The sequence below is a fragment of the Macrobrachium rosenbergii genome, chromosome 6 (genome assembly GCF_040412425.1).
Source record: "Macrobrachium rosenbergii isolate ZJJX-2024 chromosome 6, ASM4041242v1, whole genome shotgun sequence".
Lineage (NCBI taxonomy): Eukaryota > Metazoa > Arthropoda > Malacostraca > Decapoda > Palaemonidae > Macrobrachium > Macrobrachium rosenbergii.
The window spans coordinates 51647008-51669011 of NC_089746.1; the positions used below are offsets into that span (position 1 = coordinate 51647008).

General features: G+C 35.4%; 1 protein-coding gene across 2 annotated transcripts; it reads left to right on the plus strand.

The window, feature by feature from the left end:
* The first annotated feature begins 2552 nt into the window (after window positions 1–2552).
* Window positions 2553–20351, plus strand: LOC136839556 (deoxyribonuclease-1-like). Of its 2 annotated transcripts, none has more exons than XM_067105807.1 (9): window positions 2553–2711; window positions 9392–9574; window positions 11396–11550; window positions 12228–12466; window positions 13161–13314; window positions 13921–14020; window positions 15075–15236; window positions 15809–15898; window positions 19425–20351. In XM_067105807.1, exons 2-9 carry the CDS (start codon window positions 9413–9415, stop codon window positions 19584–19586), a joined length of 1224 nt encoding a protein of 407 aa, XP_066961908.1. In that variant the 5' UTR covers window positions 2553–2711; window positions 9392–9412; the 3' UTR covers window positions 19587–20351. The 2 variants fall into 2 exon arrangements, with proteins under 2 accessions (XP_066961908.1, XP_066961907.1); XM_067105806.1 differs by having other exon boundaries at window positions 2584–2722.
* Window positions 20352–22004: the final 1653 nt, after the last annotated feature.

Here is a 22004-nt window from a genome sequence, read left to right on the forward strand (position 1 = left end):
TAAATCGAATATTATATATATACACCGTATATATTTGTTATTAGATATATATGTGTATATAAATATATATGATTATGAAATTTGACTAACGCAATGAAATCATTCACATCCTCACTAGCGGATCCAAAAAAATTTCATTGGGGGCCCACCAATTTTCATATACATACATATACATATACAGTATATATGTATATGTATATATACATATATATTCTTCATACTTCCGAATATAAATCGAATATTATATATATACACCGTATATATATGTTATTAGATATACTGTATGTATATATATAAATATATATGATTATGAAATTTGACTAACGCTATGAAATCAATCACTGAAGACCAACGTGTAAAATAAACTTTAGGCATCTTTACGAGAACTTATCTCCCCAACACTTGCAGACCTGAAGGCAGGTACAGATTAAAACCAAACGAATATGGTAAAAGGCATTTGGTATTACAGAAATGAATATCTATTCATTACTATTCACATATTTTATGGGAAAATTGGGTTGGAGTCAGTAAAGTGGCCGATCTACTAAAACGTAGGTTCAAGTATGCACCCCGTGCACGCATACACACACACACATGTATATATATATATATATATATATATATGTATATATATATATAAATATCACTGGTCACATTTACCAAATTTATGTGCATTCATCTCCACAATGACTAATCGATTCTCTCTCTCTCTCTCTCTCTCTCTCTCTCTCTCTCTCTATATATATATATATATATATACTGTATATATATATATATATATATATATATATATATATATATATATATATATATATATATATATATATATATATATATATATATATATAGAGAGAGAGAGAGAGAGAGAGAGAGAGAGAGAGAGAGAGAGAATATAAATTCAGAGAATAGCACTTTTAAAAGCAAATTATAATATGAGAAATACAGTTGATGAGGTAAAAAGAAAAACAAAAGCTGTCATAAATAAGACGGAGCAAAGTTAGAATGGATATAACTCCGGATAAATGGAAAATGGACCCATACTAACACTGATACATCATAATCTTCTATGAGCGAAATAGGAAACATTTTGTCTATGCAGAAATTAAGGAAGAAAAAATATACCATTACAGACCCTTGTTCTGTGACCGTCCTGTATTTAAGTTACGTTTTGAGAAGGAAATAGAAGGTATGCGAAAATGTTCAAGGTTAGCTAGCTGAAAATGATTTTTTCGACTTTATTGAAAATAGGTGTGTATGTCCTAATAAAAATATGTTTTTTATGCGGGGGTGACCAAAGAGGACAATAGAACCCAATTCAACAGAATATCTATAAAATATGAAGATACGGAAGTTTTTGGTGACTACTCTCCATCAGAGAACAGAGTTCCAGTCTTAGAGGAAGGCAGGTGGAAAAAATAAGTCAAATCGGTTGGTTCTCGAGATCATCTTAATCATATTTTTACTTTCATTCGTTGCCTGTCCAGAAAGTGAAGTCTTTTGCATATGCTATCGCTGAAATAACCAGAGCTTCATCAAATACTTCCTGGGAATGATGCCAATTTTTGGGAGCGAATGGTGATCTTACCTATGTCCACTGAGCAAATCTCGACAACTGAGATTTTGCAAGACCAAGGTTGAAGATCAGTCTTCGTGAAGAGACGGGAAGCATCTGACTCGAGTTTTTCGAAAAGGAAAGGGAAACGAGATCCTCCTCAAATAAAGGAAGAACACTCTGCATGAGGAATAAACTCCTTGTTGATCTGTGAGAGGTGCTTGAAGTACAAGGGATATCTTGCTGACACGTTCTGCTGTTTACTTTCAAGTTTCAGATGCTCTTATCGGGGACGCAGAAATTTCTGATTCTCGAAGATTATTCGAAAGTTACAGAAATTTTGTAGAAATGTGGTACTGTGAAGTATAGGAGGGGAAATCGTCTTACTAACAGTGAACAATATAGTATTATAAGTTTCGTCTGATCACGAACAGTTTTGATAGCTGAGATAAGAACAAGCGAAACATTGAGTTCCAGAAGAAGCTTGACAAAATGACGGCTTGTCAAAATTGGCTTCATTAAAGACTCATTATTTTTCTTACTCAGAGGATGGACCCTATTCATATGGAACAAGCCCGCAGGGGCCATTGACTTGAAATTCAAGATTCCAAAAAATATGGTTTTCATTAGGAAGAAGTAAGGGGAGGCAAAGGGAAATACAGAAAGAAGAGATCTCACATATTAGAAAAAAAAAATAAATTAATACCCTGGATAGGACCGCGTACGAAAAACTAGCTAAAAAGGAAAAGACAGAGAAGAAAATAAATTCGTGATGAACACGGATAGTAATAGGGAAAGACCTATAAAATCCCTTGAAATATAAAAATGAAATGCAAAATGGAATCAACTGCGTTAAATGACAGACTGCTAAAACTTTATTTCTCTGGTCTATTTTATCTGATTTTTCCTGGAACTCCAACGTCGCCCACGCATGGATCAGTTATCAGATATCCGCGGTCAGGTAAACATCTGTGTGAGCAGCAAGTAAAGGTACAGGTGGGAAAAATGGCGTGACGAACTCACTAACACACAGCTTCTAATTCCTTGGTCCATTCATCGATTCTCATGGTTCTCATTCATCAGTTGGCATTTGTCTCGGCTGTTTGTCCTGTGCTCATCTGAGGAGGGGAAATCGTCGTCTTTTCGTGAGCTTGGAAAGGTAAACAGAAGGCAAGTATGAACGACATACTCGTAGCTAACCGACACCCTTTCTGCTCAAACTTCTTCTACATGCTCATTAAGTTTTCGGAGATTTCCACTCTTTGGAATGACTTATACATAAACACAGACCTATAAAGCACGCACACTCATTTTATGTTACATATATATACAGAGTATATATATATATATATATATATATATATATATATATATATATATATATATATATATATATATGTATATACAATGTGTGTATTGTTGTGACATGATTATGTGTGTATATACAATGCCTTTATTATTAACGACATAAGATTATATATGTATATATACATATATTATATATAATACATATATTTCTATATATACATATATATGTATGTATATATACACAAATGCCTTACCAATCAAGACATTAAATACATATATATATGCCATAATTAGTAACGACTGACACGTGATATGTGTGTATATATATATATAAATGAATAATGCGCATGCACAAAGGCGAAAATGAAACACTGGGTATAATCACTGACTGGTTTCGACTTTATATCTAGGACATTTTCAGAGGACTAATATATAATGGTAGAAATTTACACTACATATACTAGAAAGACACTACAAAACGAACGTACAGCTCGTTGGAAATCAAATATTAACACCTGGCAAGGTCAGTAACGTGGAGCTGTGAATTCATTAGAGTCTGAGGTTAATTATTCTATTTGCAAATTTGTTTGCCTATGCAGGTGGCTCCCACCTTTATACCTGTCCATGCCAATTACCTGTCTTAAAATCTATGCACTTTACATATTTCTTTTGATATCAACTGATCAAGTTGATACTTGCCTTGGCTAATGCGGAAGATTTCTTTTATAAAAATTGACTCGCTTTTTTGCCCTGCATAATTGATTGTAAGATTTTTCAGTAACATGTACGAAAAGCTCACTGTTCACCTGTGCATATCTTACAGAGTCTGTATGCTGTTCCATTCTCTTTCCCAATGACTTTCCACTCTAGCAAATATAAAAGTTGCCTCATAATTTGTAAAGGATTTGAGGTATACATTCGTCAGGATTGTCGGGAAAGTTCTACATAAATGCTTGTTTCATCGTATCAGTATTCTTACATGCTTTGTGAAGAGATGGATCTTCAGGAGATGGGGAATATCTTTGAAATCATTATTATATGGTAGTACAGTACAAGCAGTTTTTTTGTGTTGTAGGTTTTCCTGTTGTTATCATAAAAAGACATATTTTTCCGCTCGTAATAATGCATTTTCTAATGCAGAATCGGGATGTTTTACTTTCTTTCCTGCATTCCTAATTTCATCTATTTCATCATCAATATTCTCAGGGCCATATATATGTCATGCTCTGAAAATCCTGGATGTGGAGACTGGTTTCTTAACTATTCTTAACCTTGAGTAAAATTGTGCATAGGCTGAAATATTGGTAGAATTTCTTCACACACAGTATATTAAACCCATCATTACTTCCGTGTGTTAGGCGATCCACCTTTGTAGGCTACCGTCATTTTCTAGCTACGGTTTACCAAAGAAAGTATATGAATTTTCGTTCCTTGGCTAAATACATATTATGTCGTCAATATACCGGAACTATATTACATTGCGTCGAATCAATTTGTTTAATATTCTGCTTTAAAAAAAAATTCCCTATGCAAATTTCTCAAAACTGAAGAAAAATGGTTACCCATAGCCATAGTAAAATTATGAGGGTAAAATCTCCCGCTAAACTGAAATTTACATTTTTTACACATATTTTAATGATTTCCATCAAAGTGTTCGTGGAAAATGGTAAACCCTGCTGCCTGCTCTCTTACGTGTCTGATAAAGTTTCTAACAGGTCATTAATAGGTAACTTTTGCATAATGATTCTACATCAAAAGTCACAAGCCTGGATACACTATTAATCTGTACATTATTTAATCTATTCACCAAGTTTACACTGTCCTTTAAATTCACTGTTAATCTGTACATTACTTATTCTATTTATCAAGTCTACACTGTACTGTATATTAGCATCAGAAATTGTGCCACTCAGTGGGTTAAGAATATCAACAAAGTATTTTGCTAAATTTTATGAGGCAGAACCAGCGGAACTAATAATTGCTCAAGCGGAAAAATTGGCTTTATGAGTTTTGAACACTCCTACAAATGCGGTAATGATGGTGAAGTCACACTCAGTCTTTATATCAGGTTTTCATTTCTTTTTAATAGTTCTTTAACTTTTTTTTTTTTTACTGAAACTGCTGTACATACTCAGTGTGAGATTTTTATTTAGTTCTTTGTACATATTTTCATCGCTCAAAAGATTATTCATTTTTTCAATATTTTCACTTTTATTTAAAATTACTAGTGCACTAGATTTGTCAGATTTCGTCATGCGTATATTTTTATCGCTTTTCAATTCACTGATGGCTACCGTGAAATTTTTTGGGGACATTTGGAGTGAATGGCTGTCTCATATTTGCATAAACAATATCTCTTGATCATGTTGGCGTCCTCATTGGCAATGTCACTATACTTTTCCTAATTTGAGATTCGTTTAGCTATTTCAACGCCATTCAATGCACTAGAGGACAAAGCTAAATTCAGTCACATAGCCTAAGGCACAAGTCAAATTTACATCCAGGCTTTTGTTCAACAGGTTGACGACATTTTCCTGATTGGCGCTGGTGGTCCAAGTGGTTCTTTAGATCAGCAAATTTATTTTATTTTCGTGGTTTCGTTGAAGATCCTGATACAATTTTTATCATTTATTTAAAGAAAAAAAATCTCACAGAATATGAATATCAGCCAAGGAATGTATAAACCCAATACGCTTATTTAAAAAGAAATATGTAAATTGTACAGATTTTGAGGAAGACAGTTGGCATGGGACCAGAGAAAGTATATGAGCACACCTGCATATATAAACAAGATCTGTGAATAGAGTACAGACCTCAAATGCTAATGAGTTTACTGCTCCTCTCTTTTTGAGCTACTTAACAGCTGTAACTGTTTGTCCCAACTAACTGTATGTTCGTTTGTACACTGCATGTTCGTTTGTCACTCTGACATATATATATATATATATATATATATATATATATATATATATATATATATATATATATATATATATATATATATATATATATATTATAAACTTCCACTTTATGTATCAGTACTTTCTAAGACATATTAGAAATACTAAAGAAGAAGCCAGATAGGATTTATGCTGAGAATTTAATATTTCCCTGTGGTCCACCTGTATGTATGTATATATATACATATATATATATATATATATATATATATATATATATATATATATATATATATATATATATATAGATAGATAGATAGATAGATAGATAGATAGATAGATAGATGTATATATGTGTGTGTGTGTGTGTGTGTGTAGTGTTACGAACCTAAAGGAACATCCTTGCTTTCTTAAGACCTTCAAATCTAGCTTTCATTTTAATAATCTAATTAGTCTTTTTCAATGTAGAGTTCCTTTTGATAAATTTGTGCTAAATAAATCACAAAACAGGTTGCGTGGAAATAAATCTGGCAAACACCCTCTCTCCTCCGTTGACAGAAGGGACCATAAGCCAGATTACGTCCAGTTCATAAAATCATAACCTGGATGAAAAGCCATTACAGCGGCATCAAGTAAATCCGATAACTTATCTGTCGCGGTGAATCCGCACCTGTGACTTTTAAACCTGAAATCATCTTTCGAAATGTGCTGTACGTACAGCTGCTGCAGTGTCGCTGATAGTTGACGTCCAGAAGCTATTGCGCAGCAAATCCGACCATCCGAGAGAATTAAATAGCTGTTGAGATATTAAGCGTACGCAGAGTTCTTTGGAGGTAAATGAGGAGAGACTGAAATGTTGATATGAGAGAAAAAATAAATGGCTTTTTAAAACACAAAAGATGTTCGCCTAAGATGAGAAGTTAAAGTGATAGCTTTTTGTACAAAAGTATTCATATATGTATATAAATACATACACACGCATATATATATATATATATATATATATAGTGTATATATACATACATATATATATACAGTATATATATATATATATATATATATATATATATATATATATATATATATATATATATATACATACATAAATACATACATACACGTCTGAGTTTCAGTCACTTGAGGCAACAGCGTTAATTAAACAAATTAGTTTTACCTTTACCTTTATGAAGACGAGCCGGAATGAAAAAGGCCTTCCATCTTTTAGTATTTGCGTATTTTTCCATAAGGAATCCTTCTTACTTTAATGTCCCCTCTCATATCTCATTAACTCCTTAAAAGAGGCAATTAAACCCGCTAATGAAACCTTCCTGATGGAAACGTCTGAGAACTGCAGCTGAAGAGGCTCTTTCGACATCCCTTTTACTTGTCAAAGCGAAAAGAGAAATAGTGGACGAATACCACCTCGATTATTTTTTCCCCCCTCGAGAATTTCGTTTCCATTCAGTTTCTTGATACGCTGGGGCTATGGCTTATTTATTCACTACAAAAGATTTCTGGAAATGACGGTTCTTTTGCTATGGTTTCGTTCAAGATTCTCTCTCTCTCTCTCTCTCTCTCTCGACCACGTCAACTGTTTTCTTTTTCTTGTTGGAAATATTTCACGAAAATCTTCATAGGGGAAAAGCACAGCAAGAACCCCACAAATTTCTCGGCTGTTGGAATCACTCGAATCTATAACCCAGGTCATCAAATTCATTAATATTTAACCCCAAGTTCCGTTAATGTAAAATTAATCAAGTAAAGTAGAGTGACTTTTAAAAATATATTTTCGAGTTTTGCACCGAGTCTCGTTTACGTAAAATTAAACAGTACATGATGATGAGGGTGCAGGTGCCATATCCAAAAATGGAAGCTGAACAATATTTCCAAATGACAATGACGAAATATATAGATATATGAAAACACGCATTTGACAATAGGTCACTTTTCTTTGTCGCGTGCATAAGTAATCCATGCCTTGTTTACAAACTGACAACCACGAGTGAGCTGAGCCTTCTGACATATATGTCAATGCTCAGAGCTCGTCATTTATTCTTGTAAAGAACAATGAAGATTTAAGTGCAGAATTTCTGTTTCTGGAGAGTACTTTATTTTAACAGGACCCAACTAAGACTGACATTGCCGACAGGTTTTGGTGAATCCACGCGGCTTGCTAGTAATTTTGACTGAATTAATTATCATTGGGATCACATCATTTTCGACAAAATAAACTAGTAACTCAAAATCGCTTTTCATTTGTTTATTTGCATATACAACCTAATTAGTGGTCGATGGGAATCAGTACTATATTATTCAGCTTCTTTGTTAAAAGTGTCATGTCGTTCTCATAGAGTTTTAGTAAAACCACTATCACCTATCTCACGGATTTTCACTTCCATCAGTAGAGAAATACGTTTAAGAAGATTTTTCCTGACTTGCCAGTTCATAGCGTAAGAGCACTTCCGTTCTGAATCGTAGAAAATTGGAAAATTGCTTCAATTGGAAAATTGCTTCACTTGTGTTACAACTGAAACCTGTGTGATAAGCTGCCCGAATTCAAAACCAGTAACAACACCTGTAACGGCTGTAACAGCAGAAAACAAACGCCTACATCAAGTTCCTTTATATAATTGAGGGACAAAGACTATTTCATATAATTTTTTCGGATGATTATTTCTGCAACACCTGTGCTCCCACACCTGGCAGGTCCATTCTGAAATTCAAGGTGAGGTGTCGATATATGATTAGCAAACTTAAAGTAAAATTACTAAACAAAAAATATTTAGGTCACGTGTTTAGAAATACATCATCATAAGCATCGTTGATACGTACACATTTTTGGTAGATTTTTTTTAACAAATTTATCATTAGCGCCGTTCATACGTAAGCTGAAAATGCATTTATAATTTACTTAATTATAAATGTTTCTGTATTCAACATATCACAGAATTATTCCTCTGTCAGTATGACTTAATAAAACAATAACACTTTATTCATTTTTATCTTTATTTATTGTTTGAATCGCATGTCGTTGAAGAAAATATCATAAATGTTCCTGTATTCAACACATCACAGAATTTTTCCTTTATCAGTGTGACTTATTAACCCAATGACACTTTATCTTGATCGTTATTTTTTTTTTAAATCGCAGGTAGCTGAAGAAAATATCATAAATGTTCCTGTATTGAACATACCACAGAATTGTTCCTTTATCGGTGTGACTTAATGAAACAATGAAAGTTTATCTTTATTTATCTTTATAGTTATTTATTTTTCTTTTAAATCGCAGATAGTCTGAGAAAACATCATAAATTTTCCAGTATTGAACATATCACAGAATTGTTCCTTTATCAGTGTGACTTAATGAAACAATGTCACTTTATCTTTATTTATCTTTATCGTTATTCATTTTTTTTTAAAATCGCAGGTAGTTTAAGAAAATATCATAGATGTTCCTGTATTCAACATATCACAGAATTGTTCCTCTATCAGTGTGACCTAATAACCCAATGACAATTTATCTTTATTTGTCTTTATCGTTATTTATTTTCTAAATCGCAGATAATTTAAGAAAATATCAAGGTCTCCTTGAGTATACTGACGCATACTATCGAGACGAATTTGATTTCAGGGAAATATTTACCACACGACGATGGGCTGGTCACCTTTTGCCCTCGTAGTCATCCTCGCCGCCTTCGGCACTGCGCAGGGAACTGGGACTGTCCAAAATCCCGTCCGAGTTGGGACTTGGAATCTGCAGCGATTTGGCCCAACGAAGATGGGGAAACCGGAAGTCGTCGCAAAAATCGTGCAGGTAATAACAGACACTTTTTTTACTCTTTGGATTTTTTGGTTTTCTGTTTCCTATTTTTATTTTTGTTTTTCCATTTTCTCGGTTGCCATTACTCTCCCGGCCTTCATTCTTCAATATCTCATTCACTAAGGACTTCCCGGATAAGAGAAGGCTATTAAGTGTCCTGTCCCACAGTGCTATATATATATATATATATATATATATATATATATATATATATATATATATATATATATATATATATATATATATATATATATATATATATATATATATATATATATATATATATATATAAATATATATATATATATATATATATATATATATATATATATATATATATACATATATATATATATGTGTGTATATGTGTGTATCTACCTATATACAGTGTATAATATATATATACACACAAATATATATACATATATATTAATACATATATACATACATGTATATGTATATTAATAATATACAGTAGATATATCTATATATATAAGTAAACATATTAAAAGACTTCTATCTCTCTCTCTCTCTCTCTCTCTCTCTTACTGTGGCCAAATTCCAGGGAGGGAGGAGAAGATTCAATTTCAGGTTTTCCAGAAGAAGAAACAATAGACAGAGCTCCTGGAACTCAATTTCAACCCTCAATCAGGAATTCCAGCTGAATTATGAACAATGGGAGTTTAGAATAGATTCGGTTTAGTCCGTCTTTTTATTTATTGCTCGGCGTGGAACTCCGCTCCTGAATTCTTCATCAGGGACACTCGCTGGCAAAGCTAAGAGTCTTTGTCTAAAATAAGTCCCTTGTATGTTGTAATGGTTGATGGTTTTATGCTTATAATATGAACGGTAGGGTATGCAATTGATCTGCTTTATTCATAGCAAAATTCTGGTGGAGGAGGGCTTTTGCTCAATAGCCTTTTGGAAGACAAATATGTTTGTCCGTATTTCTGTATGTCTGCCATATTTCTTCGTCAGGTCTTTTCTCTCTATTTGTCTGTCTGACTCTCTCTCTCTCTCTCTCTGTTCCTTCGTCAAGTCTTCTCCCTCTCTCTGTCTATCTGTTTCTCTCACTATTTCTTCGTTAAGTCTTCTCTCTCTCTCTCTCTCTTCCTTCGTCAAGTCTTCTCTCTCTATGTCTATCTGTTTCTCTCTCTATTTCTTCATCAAGTCTTCTCTATCTCTCTCTCTTCCTTCGACAAGTCTGCTCTCTCTGTCTATCTGTTTCTCTCTCTATTTCTTCGTCAAGTCTTCGTTCTCTCTCTCTCTTCCTTCGTCAAATCTTTCTCTCTCTCTCTCTCTCTGTCTATCTGTTTCTCTCTCTATTTCTTCTTCAGGTTCTCTTCTCTCTCTCTCTCTCTCTCTCTCTCTCTCTCTCTCTCTGAAAACACTCACTATCTTTCCAAAACAGTTATACGACATTCTTTCCTCAGATTTAGATAGATCTAGATAAGTTTTTCAAAAACATTTCTCCACAGGACGACGCGAATTAATAATAATAACAGAAAACTGAAAAATCGGGCCTTGGATAAGGTCAGTCACTTCCAAATATTAAATAAAATTCGTTTCCATTCTTAATACCATAAGAACATTAATATAACTGCTAAATGCTTTCAGGTCATAACCTTTTAAAAGAGATCATTCTTTATTTACACGACTCACAGAATGTGTAGCTGCAGAGGGCACTACCTTTCCAAGCGTCAGGAAGTATATTCTAGGATGAGGTTGCTGGCCCCACGCCCCAACCGGCAGATGTTCGATGGCGTCCGTTGTTCCTTTTCTGTAACTAACCTCTACCTTTCTCTCTCTCCTCAGGTGATGAGAAGATACGACATCATTGTGATTCTGGAAGTTGTGGATGCAGACGAGGTGGTTCCCGGGCTTCTTCTGAACGCCCTAAATTCTGGCCTTACGAATACTTATAACCTTACCATCTCCAAGAGGCTCGGGAGGACAAGCTACCAAGAACAGTAAGATATTTCTGTTTGTGCGTTACGTCGTATTGCAGAGATTCAAAATTTATTTTACGTAGGAAGGTCTTAGTGTGTGTGTGTGTATGCATATATATATGCATATATATATATATATATATATGTATACATATATATATATATATATATATATATATATATATATATATATATATATATATATATATATATATATATATATATCTCCAAAAGCAAGCATTCACGCAGTTGCAAATACAGACATTATGTATATATTATGTATACACACACATATATGTGCATATATGTATATATAAAGAAAATAAATGCAGTAGATACGACTAGTGGTCAATCTCTAACTGATGACTAATTATCCTCGAGCATGGCAGTGCAGAATTCTTTAGGAAGTAAACAAAATAGAATATTAGAGGAAAATGATATTCTGTCACAGACTTCTGTGAAAAAAAAGTTGGATATTGATACTGCAATTTTTTCCGTATCAATGCAAAATAAATGTCTGGGAGGAGATTACATTAGACCAAAATCTCTGGAGGCAGAGAGTCACTGAACCCTGTGTGTATTAGCCAGTATGAATTGCACTCACACCATGAACAGTCTTATTCGACTGAGCCATCCGTTCAGTAACACCACGAGCGGTGTTATCGACTGAGCTATTAAATCTAGTCATTTCTTTCCAGATACGCTTTTTACTGGAAGCCATCGGTCGTGAGGGTCAATTTCACGTTCCAGTACAACGATACGGTGCTGGACAAGTTCCAGTTCGAGCCGTTTATCGTCGTTTTCGAAGGAAAATTCGACAGTAACCTGCCCAGGTTTGGATTCATACCGCTTCACGCCAAACCGTCCGACGCCGTGCCCGAAATAGATGCCCTTGTCGATGTTTACGACACATTTAAACAACGGACGGGTATCGAAGGTGAGTGGGGAACGTTTTTCTAGATTTTAACTGGGAATGTTTTAGGTCGTTTTGGAGAACTTTATAATACTGAATTAATTCGTTTGAGATAACTAACTGTTACAGTAGGTTCATATGAAACAATACTAAATTGAAAATGGTTTCCTCTAAATATTTCAGAGAGAGAGAGAGAGAGAGAGAGAGAGAGAGAGAGAGAGAGAGAGAGAGAGAGAGAGAGAGAGAGAAATTAAATCTTCAGAACGGAAAAAGTTTTTGATGCTTTGTATTTTGTTGTTTGTTTTCACACGTACGCATATATGTATATATATATAATATATATATATATATATATATATATATATATATATAATTGTACATATATGTATATATATAAATATATATATATATATATATATATATATATATATATATATATATATATATATATATATATATATATATATATATATATATATATATATATATATATATATATATATATATATATATATATATATGTGTGTGTGTGTGTGTGTGTGTGTGTGTATCTGTGTGTATGTTTGTTCTGTGTTATGAAGAAAAACATGCCTAGGACTCCGTTACATCAAATACTCCGATACAACACTCGCTTCTTCGTAAACGTCGCTGCTGACAGTGAATCGATCTCTTAACCATTAAGTTTACTGGCATCTAATTCTCAATTTCCTTCTCACAGACGTCATCATCGCCGGAGACTTCAACGCAGGGTGCACTTACGTCGGAGGAAACGATTATCCAAAAATTCGTCTGTTCACCGATTCCCGGTTCACTTGGCTTATTTCCGATCACGCCGACACCACCACTGAAGCTACCACGTGTCCGTATGATAGGTAAGTCTATGTCTGAAAGTCAGTATCTAAAAAATATCAATATCTGAATCAATTTCCTTTGTAATGATGCCGATTAGTTCGAAAGTCAACGATAACTTGTAGTGAAATAATAAAAAAAGTAACTGTCCTTTATTATGTCAAGATGAAACGTTTAATGTTTGCAGGAAAGCTATTGGTTAAAAAAGTGGTTTTATATATACGTAACATCACGCCAAAGAGGAACCATGAAAGAAACTTGTTCCAGGATTTATAAAACTATGATTATATAATTAATTCCTCAAAAATAATCAAATATTCCTTTTATTTTTCTGGTGACCATTTTAATTTCTGTTTCGACAACGAAACATGTTTCTTAGGATAGTAGTGAGAACGCACAGTTCTTCTTTGGAGGGGTGGTTAGAGCTCTCGGTTAGCACGCTGTTGGCCCAGCGTTCGAGTCTCCGTCCGGCCAGTGAAGAATTAGAGGAATTTATTTCTGGTGATAGAAATTCATTTCTCGTCATAATGTGGTTCGGATTCCACAATAAGCTGCAGGTCCCGTTGCTAGGTAACCAAATGGTTCTTAGCCGCATAAAATAAGGATTATAATAATCTCCCACTTTCCAGAATCGTAACAGCTGGAAACAAAATGCTTGGCGCGACTTACGAAAACACCGCGCAGGCGTACTATTTCGACGAGGAACTGGGGATCACAAATGCGTCATTGGTAAGATACATTTTTTTTTTTTTATCCAAATCTAAGCTTACACGAGATTACTCCAAAGTCAAAGTTGGTAAGGAGAAGAAATCTTGATTGCTGATAGCACGAAAGCCTTACGTCCTAACCTGCGCTTAGTTTTTACTATTTTATTTATAGTTACAGGACGATTTTGTTGTTTCTTCTTTGCCCCTACCTGTCAGCCTCATTCTCGCAGCATTTATCCTTCTCGATAACCCTTGGGTTCAAGAAAAATATGAATATACAAATGTCTTTAAAGATATTCGTCCTCTGATATATAATTTTGCATTAGAATATGAGCAGTAATTATTAAACACTCCTGTCAAACTTGTTACTTAACGTATCAAAAGTTATGAGTATCAGGTACTTTAACGGTCATTCACCGCAGTTTCTGATGCTTCCTCTCTCAGACCTTCTATTCTTTCTGTAATTCTATCTCAGTTACAACGAGAAGATAGTTTCATGTATTTTCTTGGGCTCAGTTCTGAAAAGGCAAAGTTAATTCCTAATGAATTTAACCACTTCTCGATTAATAACCTTTTGCAGTTTTGTGTGTAACTCACCCTGTCTTGCATAATATTTCAATGTCTTTACCTATGAGGAACTTTAATTCTCGTATTTTCGTCGTTACAGCTAACTTGGTTTACTGATAGCTATGACACGAAAAAAAAAAAAAAATTGGCGAATGAAGGTATCTGCTCCTAGAAGCATTTACGTTGAAAGTTCTTTTCATTACTGCATAATCTATGTAGAAATATCCATAAAGCCTCCTTTTTATATTTAAATAATAAGGAATATGTCCCAAAATGTTCAAGAAATCATTCACAGCATGATGCTAAATTACATACTTTTAATTAATAAGCGTATCTTGTATGGGGCATAAACTTAGATAAAAGGAAAAAACATGAATGTTGATGGAGGAGAATAGTGTTATAAGGAAGACGCCAGATTATGATAACGGCTACTGTGTTAAGGACGAGAAATTCAGTAAGAATTCTCTGTAAAGAAATCAGCCAAATAAACAATTTTCTTTTGACTTCAGGTAGACGACATCAGCGATCACTACCCAGTTGAAGTGCTTATCAAAGGTTCCAACACCATCGACTCCAGTAAAGTCCATCCGGGTACTAGCATCAGTGTTGCCATCTCAGTCACTCCAGCGGACTTGTCGAATTTCTCTTTCTCATCGATGACGAACTTCATGGTGAGTCTCTCTCTCTCTCTCTCTCTCTCTCTCTCTCTCTCTCTCTCTCTCTCTCTCTTAAGTTTTTAAACCAAAGGCTCACGTTTCGAATCCCAAACGGGGGCAGAAACGCTTATCAGCTATAATTCCCTTATAGGGTATAAGTCATTCTCAAGGTATAGTGAATTCGATGTCAATGATATTTGTAGCTTATATTATATATATATATATATATATATATATATATATATATATATATATATATATATATATATATATATCCTGATTAAAATTAACTCAGAGGACACCTGTGTCCTAAAAATTTAAATTATGTGGTACCATATTAGTACCATATCCCTGTAGGGCCTCACGCATGTTAATCATGCACAACATGGCATAGTAACTGTAAGGCTTACTAATCAATCAGGTACTAAGCGACGAACTAATAGTAGGAAAAATATGATAAATATAATCTATAGCATCGGACTAAATGCATAAAATCCCTCATGCTCTTTACAGCTATAAAGTGATCGATAACATTAAAATGAATCCACCCCCTTTTTCATCCAACTCTTCTTCTTCTCCTTCTTCAGGTTATGGCGTGGGTGAGCCCCAACGCCACCGCAGCCGTCTCGTCCATAGTGACTTTCTCGCAAAATAACCCCAACATCTTGAGTGCAGAAGTACGTTATTTGCTTATTTTGAACCTTTTTCTTGAATGTGGTCTAAGGTTTTCTTGCTCATTTTCTGAAGTTTATTCTTAAGTTGCAATGTTTTTTGTGGAGTTATTTTCCATAAACGAACCTGCTGCTAACGGGAATTCAGTTTTCGGTAATAGAAATCACGAAGGCGTTCAGAAAAGGGCAGTTAGAATCTGTGAAATAAAACTAATGTGATAAATGAACAAAACAGAAAACTGAATGAGCATTCACTGAACAATTTTTGAAGGGTAAATCTGAACAAGACGGAAGTTGGGCAGTACAGGTGTTAACTCACTCCTGTGCTGACCTAGTAACCCTTGGTTATACTGACGTGGTAATTCCCTTTTATGCTGACATGGTAGCTCTAGGCGATGCTGACATGGTATTCTCTTGTATGCTGACGTGTAACTAGTTTATGATGACATGGCAATTCCCTTTCATCCGGCATGGTAACTGGATTTTTCTGGCATGGTAATTCCCTTCTCATGAAGGTATGGGTAGTCCCTTTTATGCTGGTGTGGTAACTCTAAGTTATGCTGACAGAGTAGTTCCCTTTGTATGAAGGCATTGGTAATCCTTTTATGCTGACGTGGTAATATTATCTAGTTTATGCTGACATGGTAATTAACTTTTCATGAAGGTATGGGTTATCCCTTTCATGCTGAAGTGGTGATTGGGTTATGCTGACATGGTAATTCCCTTTTGATGCTGACATGGTAACGTTAAGCTGACATGGTAATACCCTTTTTATGCTGACATGGTAATTAACTTTTCCTGAAGGTATGGGTTATCCCTTTCATGCTGAAGTGGTGACTGCGTTATGCTGACATGGTAATTCCATTTTTATGCTGACATGGCAATGCCCTTTTTATGTTGACAGGGTAATTCCATTTTTATGCTGACACGGTAATTCCCCTTTTTTAAGCTGACATGATAATTCCCTTTTATGCTGACATAATTTCCTTTTTTTAGCTGACTTGGTAATTCCCGTTTTTAAATGCTGACATGGTAATTCCCTTTTTTAAATGCTGACATGGTAATTCCCTTTATACTGACATGGTAACCCCCTTTTATGCTGACATAGTAATTCCTTTTTATGCTGACTTAGTAACTTACTTTTCGTGTAGAAACGTACCACTGGCCTAAATTTGCATTGCATCCAGTCCCCTTGGTCTTTACTTCTTGTACTGCCCAATATCTTCTCATCTCCTTGAGGAACTGATCTTATGGATGAGCCTTATGAAAAAATGGAAAATAAATTCAGCCGTTCTGATAAATTAAGCCTTGGGAACAATCTGCCAGAAACTATGAGAACCTGCCATAATAATATATTAAATAGAAAGCGAATGCGCTGCTGGTAGGGCAGAATTAATACTATAGGTGACTTGTGATGCAATGACGCATCATTCTGAAATCTAACCCCGGCCATTAACGACTTACTGACTAATCATTTTTCGAATTTTAACGAATTATTTTAACCTTTCGTTTTAAATATATCACACTAAAGCACTGTGCAAGTATTCTCCTTTAAAATGACACCTGAATGAGTATCGTAGCACGAATAGTAACCTTGCAGACAGAAAGCAAAGTAAAATATTGCTTGTCACACCTCTGGTTCTGGCACAGACAGAGCTTGCTGCAAAAGGCTAGTGACTGAAAGGGTTAATTGCTAATAATTATGACTGACTGATTATATTTCTAGAATTAAAACTCAAGATTTATTAAAAAAATAGGAAATAATTAAAACGGAAGATCATTACTTTTTAAGAAGAGATAAACAGTCAAAATCGGAGATTGGTTTCGGAAGGGCATTACGAATGCCTCGCGAGAAGTCGATCCGAAGAAAGATTTGCCATTCCGCCCATTGAACCGGAGGGAAGCAGCTCCGCGAATAGAAATTTTAGGACGCGATAAAACGGGGCTCTGTCTCCGTCTCTCGGTCTTAACAAGACACCGAATAATGGCCGCTTACAGGCGATGCCAGCAATCCCGCCACTTGTTTTAGTGGATACTCCAGATCGCCGTATTGCTCCATTGCCACCGAGCCTTCTGGCTGCGTCACGCACTTCCGACGCTTGTAACTGACTGTCACTCTCGGCAGATGCTGTAAAAGACGCTGTAAAGGGAGGCTGTAAAATAACGCTGTAAAATACGTGAAATGCCGCCTCCTAGACCGATCGGGACAGGCCGAATAGTGGCAGTGAAATATGTCATAAATATTTCGTTGAGTGGAATCCTTGTTTTTATGGCTGGAAGTGCAATTTTTAATAAAGATAAAAGCAGTTATTGACGGTTATCGTGCCTTGTATAGGCCGTGCTAAGCCACAAGTAAGGTAAATTTCTCAAGAGCGATTTCTCTTATTTCAACAACGATCGTGCTTTTATTTTAGCTATGAATGCATCCTCGAAACGGTTTGAGCTTAGGCTCAAACATTTTGAGGTTTCACGCAAGGAGTGTATTCCACCAATGTTAGGCTACTAAGAAAACAAGTAAAAAATGCGCCGAAGTTTCGTCGGCGCAATCGAGTTTTCTGTACAGCGTATAATCAAGGCCACAAAAAATACATCTATCTTTCGGTGGTCTCGGCATAATGCAGTATGGGTCGTGGCCCATGAAAATTTGACCACGGTCCGGTGGTGGCCTGTCCTATATCGTTGCCAGAAGCACGATTATGGCCAACTTTAACCTGAAATAAAATAAAAACTACTGAGGCTAGAGGGCTGCAATTGGGTATGTTTGATGATTGGAGGGTGGATGATCAACATACCAATTTGCAACTATCTAGCCCCAGTAGTTTTCAAGATCTGGGGGCGGACAGAAAAGTGAGGACAGAAAAAGTGCGGACGGACAGACAAAGCCAGCGCAATAGTTTTCTTTGACAGAAAACCAAAAGAGAGTAGGAAAAGCTTGCTATTAGTGAAAGTTGATAAACGTAAAAAAAACTTATTACTGAGACAGGTCAAAGAATGATATTGGTGCCAACAGTTGTCACATTTCTAACCGACTATAAAGTGAGACTATAAACTGATGATTATTAACGGCTATGCAGGTATTTTATCCCCGCAATAATTGTGAAAACAGAATCATTAGCAGCACCTTAACATTAAGAATAATTCTTTCTTATAGATAAATTATTTATTATTATAGTGGCCAAAAGCGAAACATTTGGAAGTGAAAGGGCTTACTTCTTATTAAAGAAAAGATAAAATAGTAAGTTTGTATTTTTTTTACGCAAGATATGAATGTTTGGTATAGCCCATAGGTTTAATATAATTTGTCAGAATTCACCAAAAATCACTACAAAGAGGAAAAAATGACCATGATTACGATGGACTTAGCAAATAAAAAATACTGATACAGGCAGGTAGAGGGAAGGAATTATTTATTGCAAGAAAATGCTGCTAACTAAGCTTAACGGGAAAATGAAAACTGAATGAAAAGAAAGTTAGATTAGCAAGAGAAAACCATTAACGAATAATCAATTTCCGTTTGTTTTCTCTTTTCCAGGGTCTAGCAGTTCTCCTTTACAAGTACAACAACGGGGGATTGACTGATTCCACGCTTCATGGAGAATATTACCAACCAGGGAATCACACAGTCACGGTCTATTGCAACAGCGACCAAAATCTGTGCACGACTACTTGGACCGTCTTTACACCCATCAATTGATTTGTCACGCCAGTTACATATTTATCACCCTCTAAGCATGACCCCCCGTAGGGAGTAGTGCCGTCAGTGCACCCCACGCGGTGCATTGTAGGCATTACTTGAGGTTCTTTGCAGCGTCCCTTCGGCCCCTAGCTGCAACCTCTTTCATTTCTTTTGCTGTACCTCCGTTCGTATTCGCTTTCTTCCGTTTGACTTTCCAACTTCTCCAAACAATTTTTTCATAGTGCAACCGTGAGGAGGTTTTCCTCCTGTTACACCTTTCGAACCTTCACACTGTCAATTTCTCTGTCAGCGCTGAATGATTTCATACGTCCCAGCGCTTGGCCTTTGGGCCTAAATTCTGTATTCCAATTCCACTTCTAATCATGACTTCCGCCGGTTGTTATTTCTAGATGGAGTTTTGGCGCCTTTTCATATGTATATCAGTTGCCCACCAATTAGTAAAATATCTTTGCCGACGCCTAATAAAATCTGGCAAAATCTGTTTTAATATTATACTGGACATGCATTTGGAATTACTATACCTGATCACTTTAAACTACCTAATATGCAATTGCAAAATTGTTCATGCTACCCATTTGCACTTGATTTTCCTTTTTGTATGTCATAAAAGTGTATGTATTTTACCATCCACTTTGTAATAATTTTTTAAAAAATTATTGTTAACTGTGATTCATAATTAATCTAAAATTCTGTTTTGATGTCATGAGTATCATATGATATTGGAATTATAACTAGTTTCCACGATAAATAGTTTAGAATTTATATCTTACGTGTTTGTTTCTTAACTACTGGACAAGAGGCTATATGCAATTAGAAAGTATATTCATGGAAATTAAAGCAATTATGTGAATCCTGTTATAAACTTCGTGGTTTAATGAAAAGAAACACGATTTAATCAATTATCATTAAAAATTAGGATTCAATCGAAGATAAAATCACCTGAATTTAAGGTCAGTTGCCACAAAAGTGATGGGAACAAACAATGAGTGATAATGTAATCACAGAGAGAGAGAGAGAGAGAGAGAGAGAGAGAGAGAGAGAGAGAGAGAGAGAGAGAGAGAGAGAGACGCTTTCCCCTTACGGATCATTGTTTCCGTCAGTTGCATGCATTTTTCCCGACATCTCACTTTCACAAACTTTCGTATATCTTCTTCACCTTGCTTCGACTGTTAACATCCTTTCATGCATATCTCAAGTCTGTCTATCTGTCTCTCGTTGGACTGTAGCCGTCACTTTCACATGGTCTTTCTCTTCCTTCAACCATCACTTTCAAAAATTCTCTACTCTTAAAAAAAGCTTTCATTATAAATGAAGGCGTGACATACCATTTTCCTTCTTCGTCCACCACCCTCTTTCTCTTCCCATGCTACCCACTCCTCTTCCCCTCCCCCACCCACACTCTATCTCCCCCCCTCCCCCTCATTCTACACCCCACCCAAGGCAGTAACTGCCACCAGATGCATTTATTCATCGTGATTTCCCGCGAGAGGAGTTGACTCAATTCTTGAAGTTTTTGTATTTTTCGGCTTCCAGTACAGCTGAGGGAATAGTCACTGGGAGGTGGACATATATAACCTTTTTTTTTATATATATTTTTACATGATGTTTTTAGTACAGGGTGAGATCTAATTGAAAGGGCTGGTGAAAATGTACATTTATATTTTTATCTGAGCAGAGTCTGAGCGACGGAATAGAAAAATTGGGATACAAACCGATGTGATACAAGAGAGGTTAATGGATCGATAGGTCTGGCTTTCTGAGGAACATAACAGCATGAAAGCCTTAGGAAAACAGAAGTAAAGGGAGAATTCCAAACTTAAAAAATTATGGACAAGCACTTATCTTACTAGTCGACAGTATGACGAAAGTCACTCTCAGTTTTGCTTATTAGAAGGTCATTTATTATAACTGCTTGAATCCCTTTCATCTTAAGCGAAAAAAAAAAAAAAACAGAACTCATACCTCCGCCAAACGTTAGTCAACTGGAGGAGGTCATCCCATAAAGGGATTAACCAAGTTTCACTGATATCGGTTCATCCATTCTCGAGATATTTTGCCAACTGGGAGACACTAGCTGTCAAGGTATCTCCGCAAAGCATTTTTACCCGCAGTTCTGTTCCTCCAGAATAAGGAAAATGTGGCGTTTTCTGCAAACTTGTACTGAGATGATTCTGGGACATTATTCCCTCCGACTCAGCCCCTAATCAACTCCGGGAATTTGCAATCATTCTTGTTTGCAGAGTCAGCAGGAATCGTAAGTTCAAAAATCTAGAAAAAAAATCGTTGGTCAGATACATCTGCATAAACTGACTCGTACGTTATTGTTCCCTGTTCGCTCTTATGATGAATATAAATAGATGATTTCGTCTTCTGTAAAAGATACCTTTGAGAATAATATGCAATCTACAGCTGTGT

Bases quoted from the DNA above. Each gene is read 5' to 3' on its own strand.
- LOC136839556 (XM_067105807.1), top strand. From the start codon at position 9,413: ATGGGCTGGTCACCTTTTGCCCTCGTAGTCATCCTCGCCGCCTTCGGC. The intron at 14,021-15,074 runs GTAAGATACATT...TTTTGACTTCAG, and splicing joins GGATCACAAATGCGTCATTG to GTAGACGACATCAGCGATCA. The intron at 15,237-15,808 runs GTGAGTCTCTCT...CTCCTTCTTCAG, and splicing joins CATCGATGACGAACTTCATG to GTTATGGCGTGGGTGAGCCC.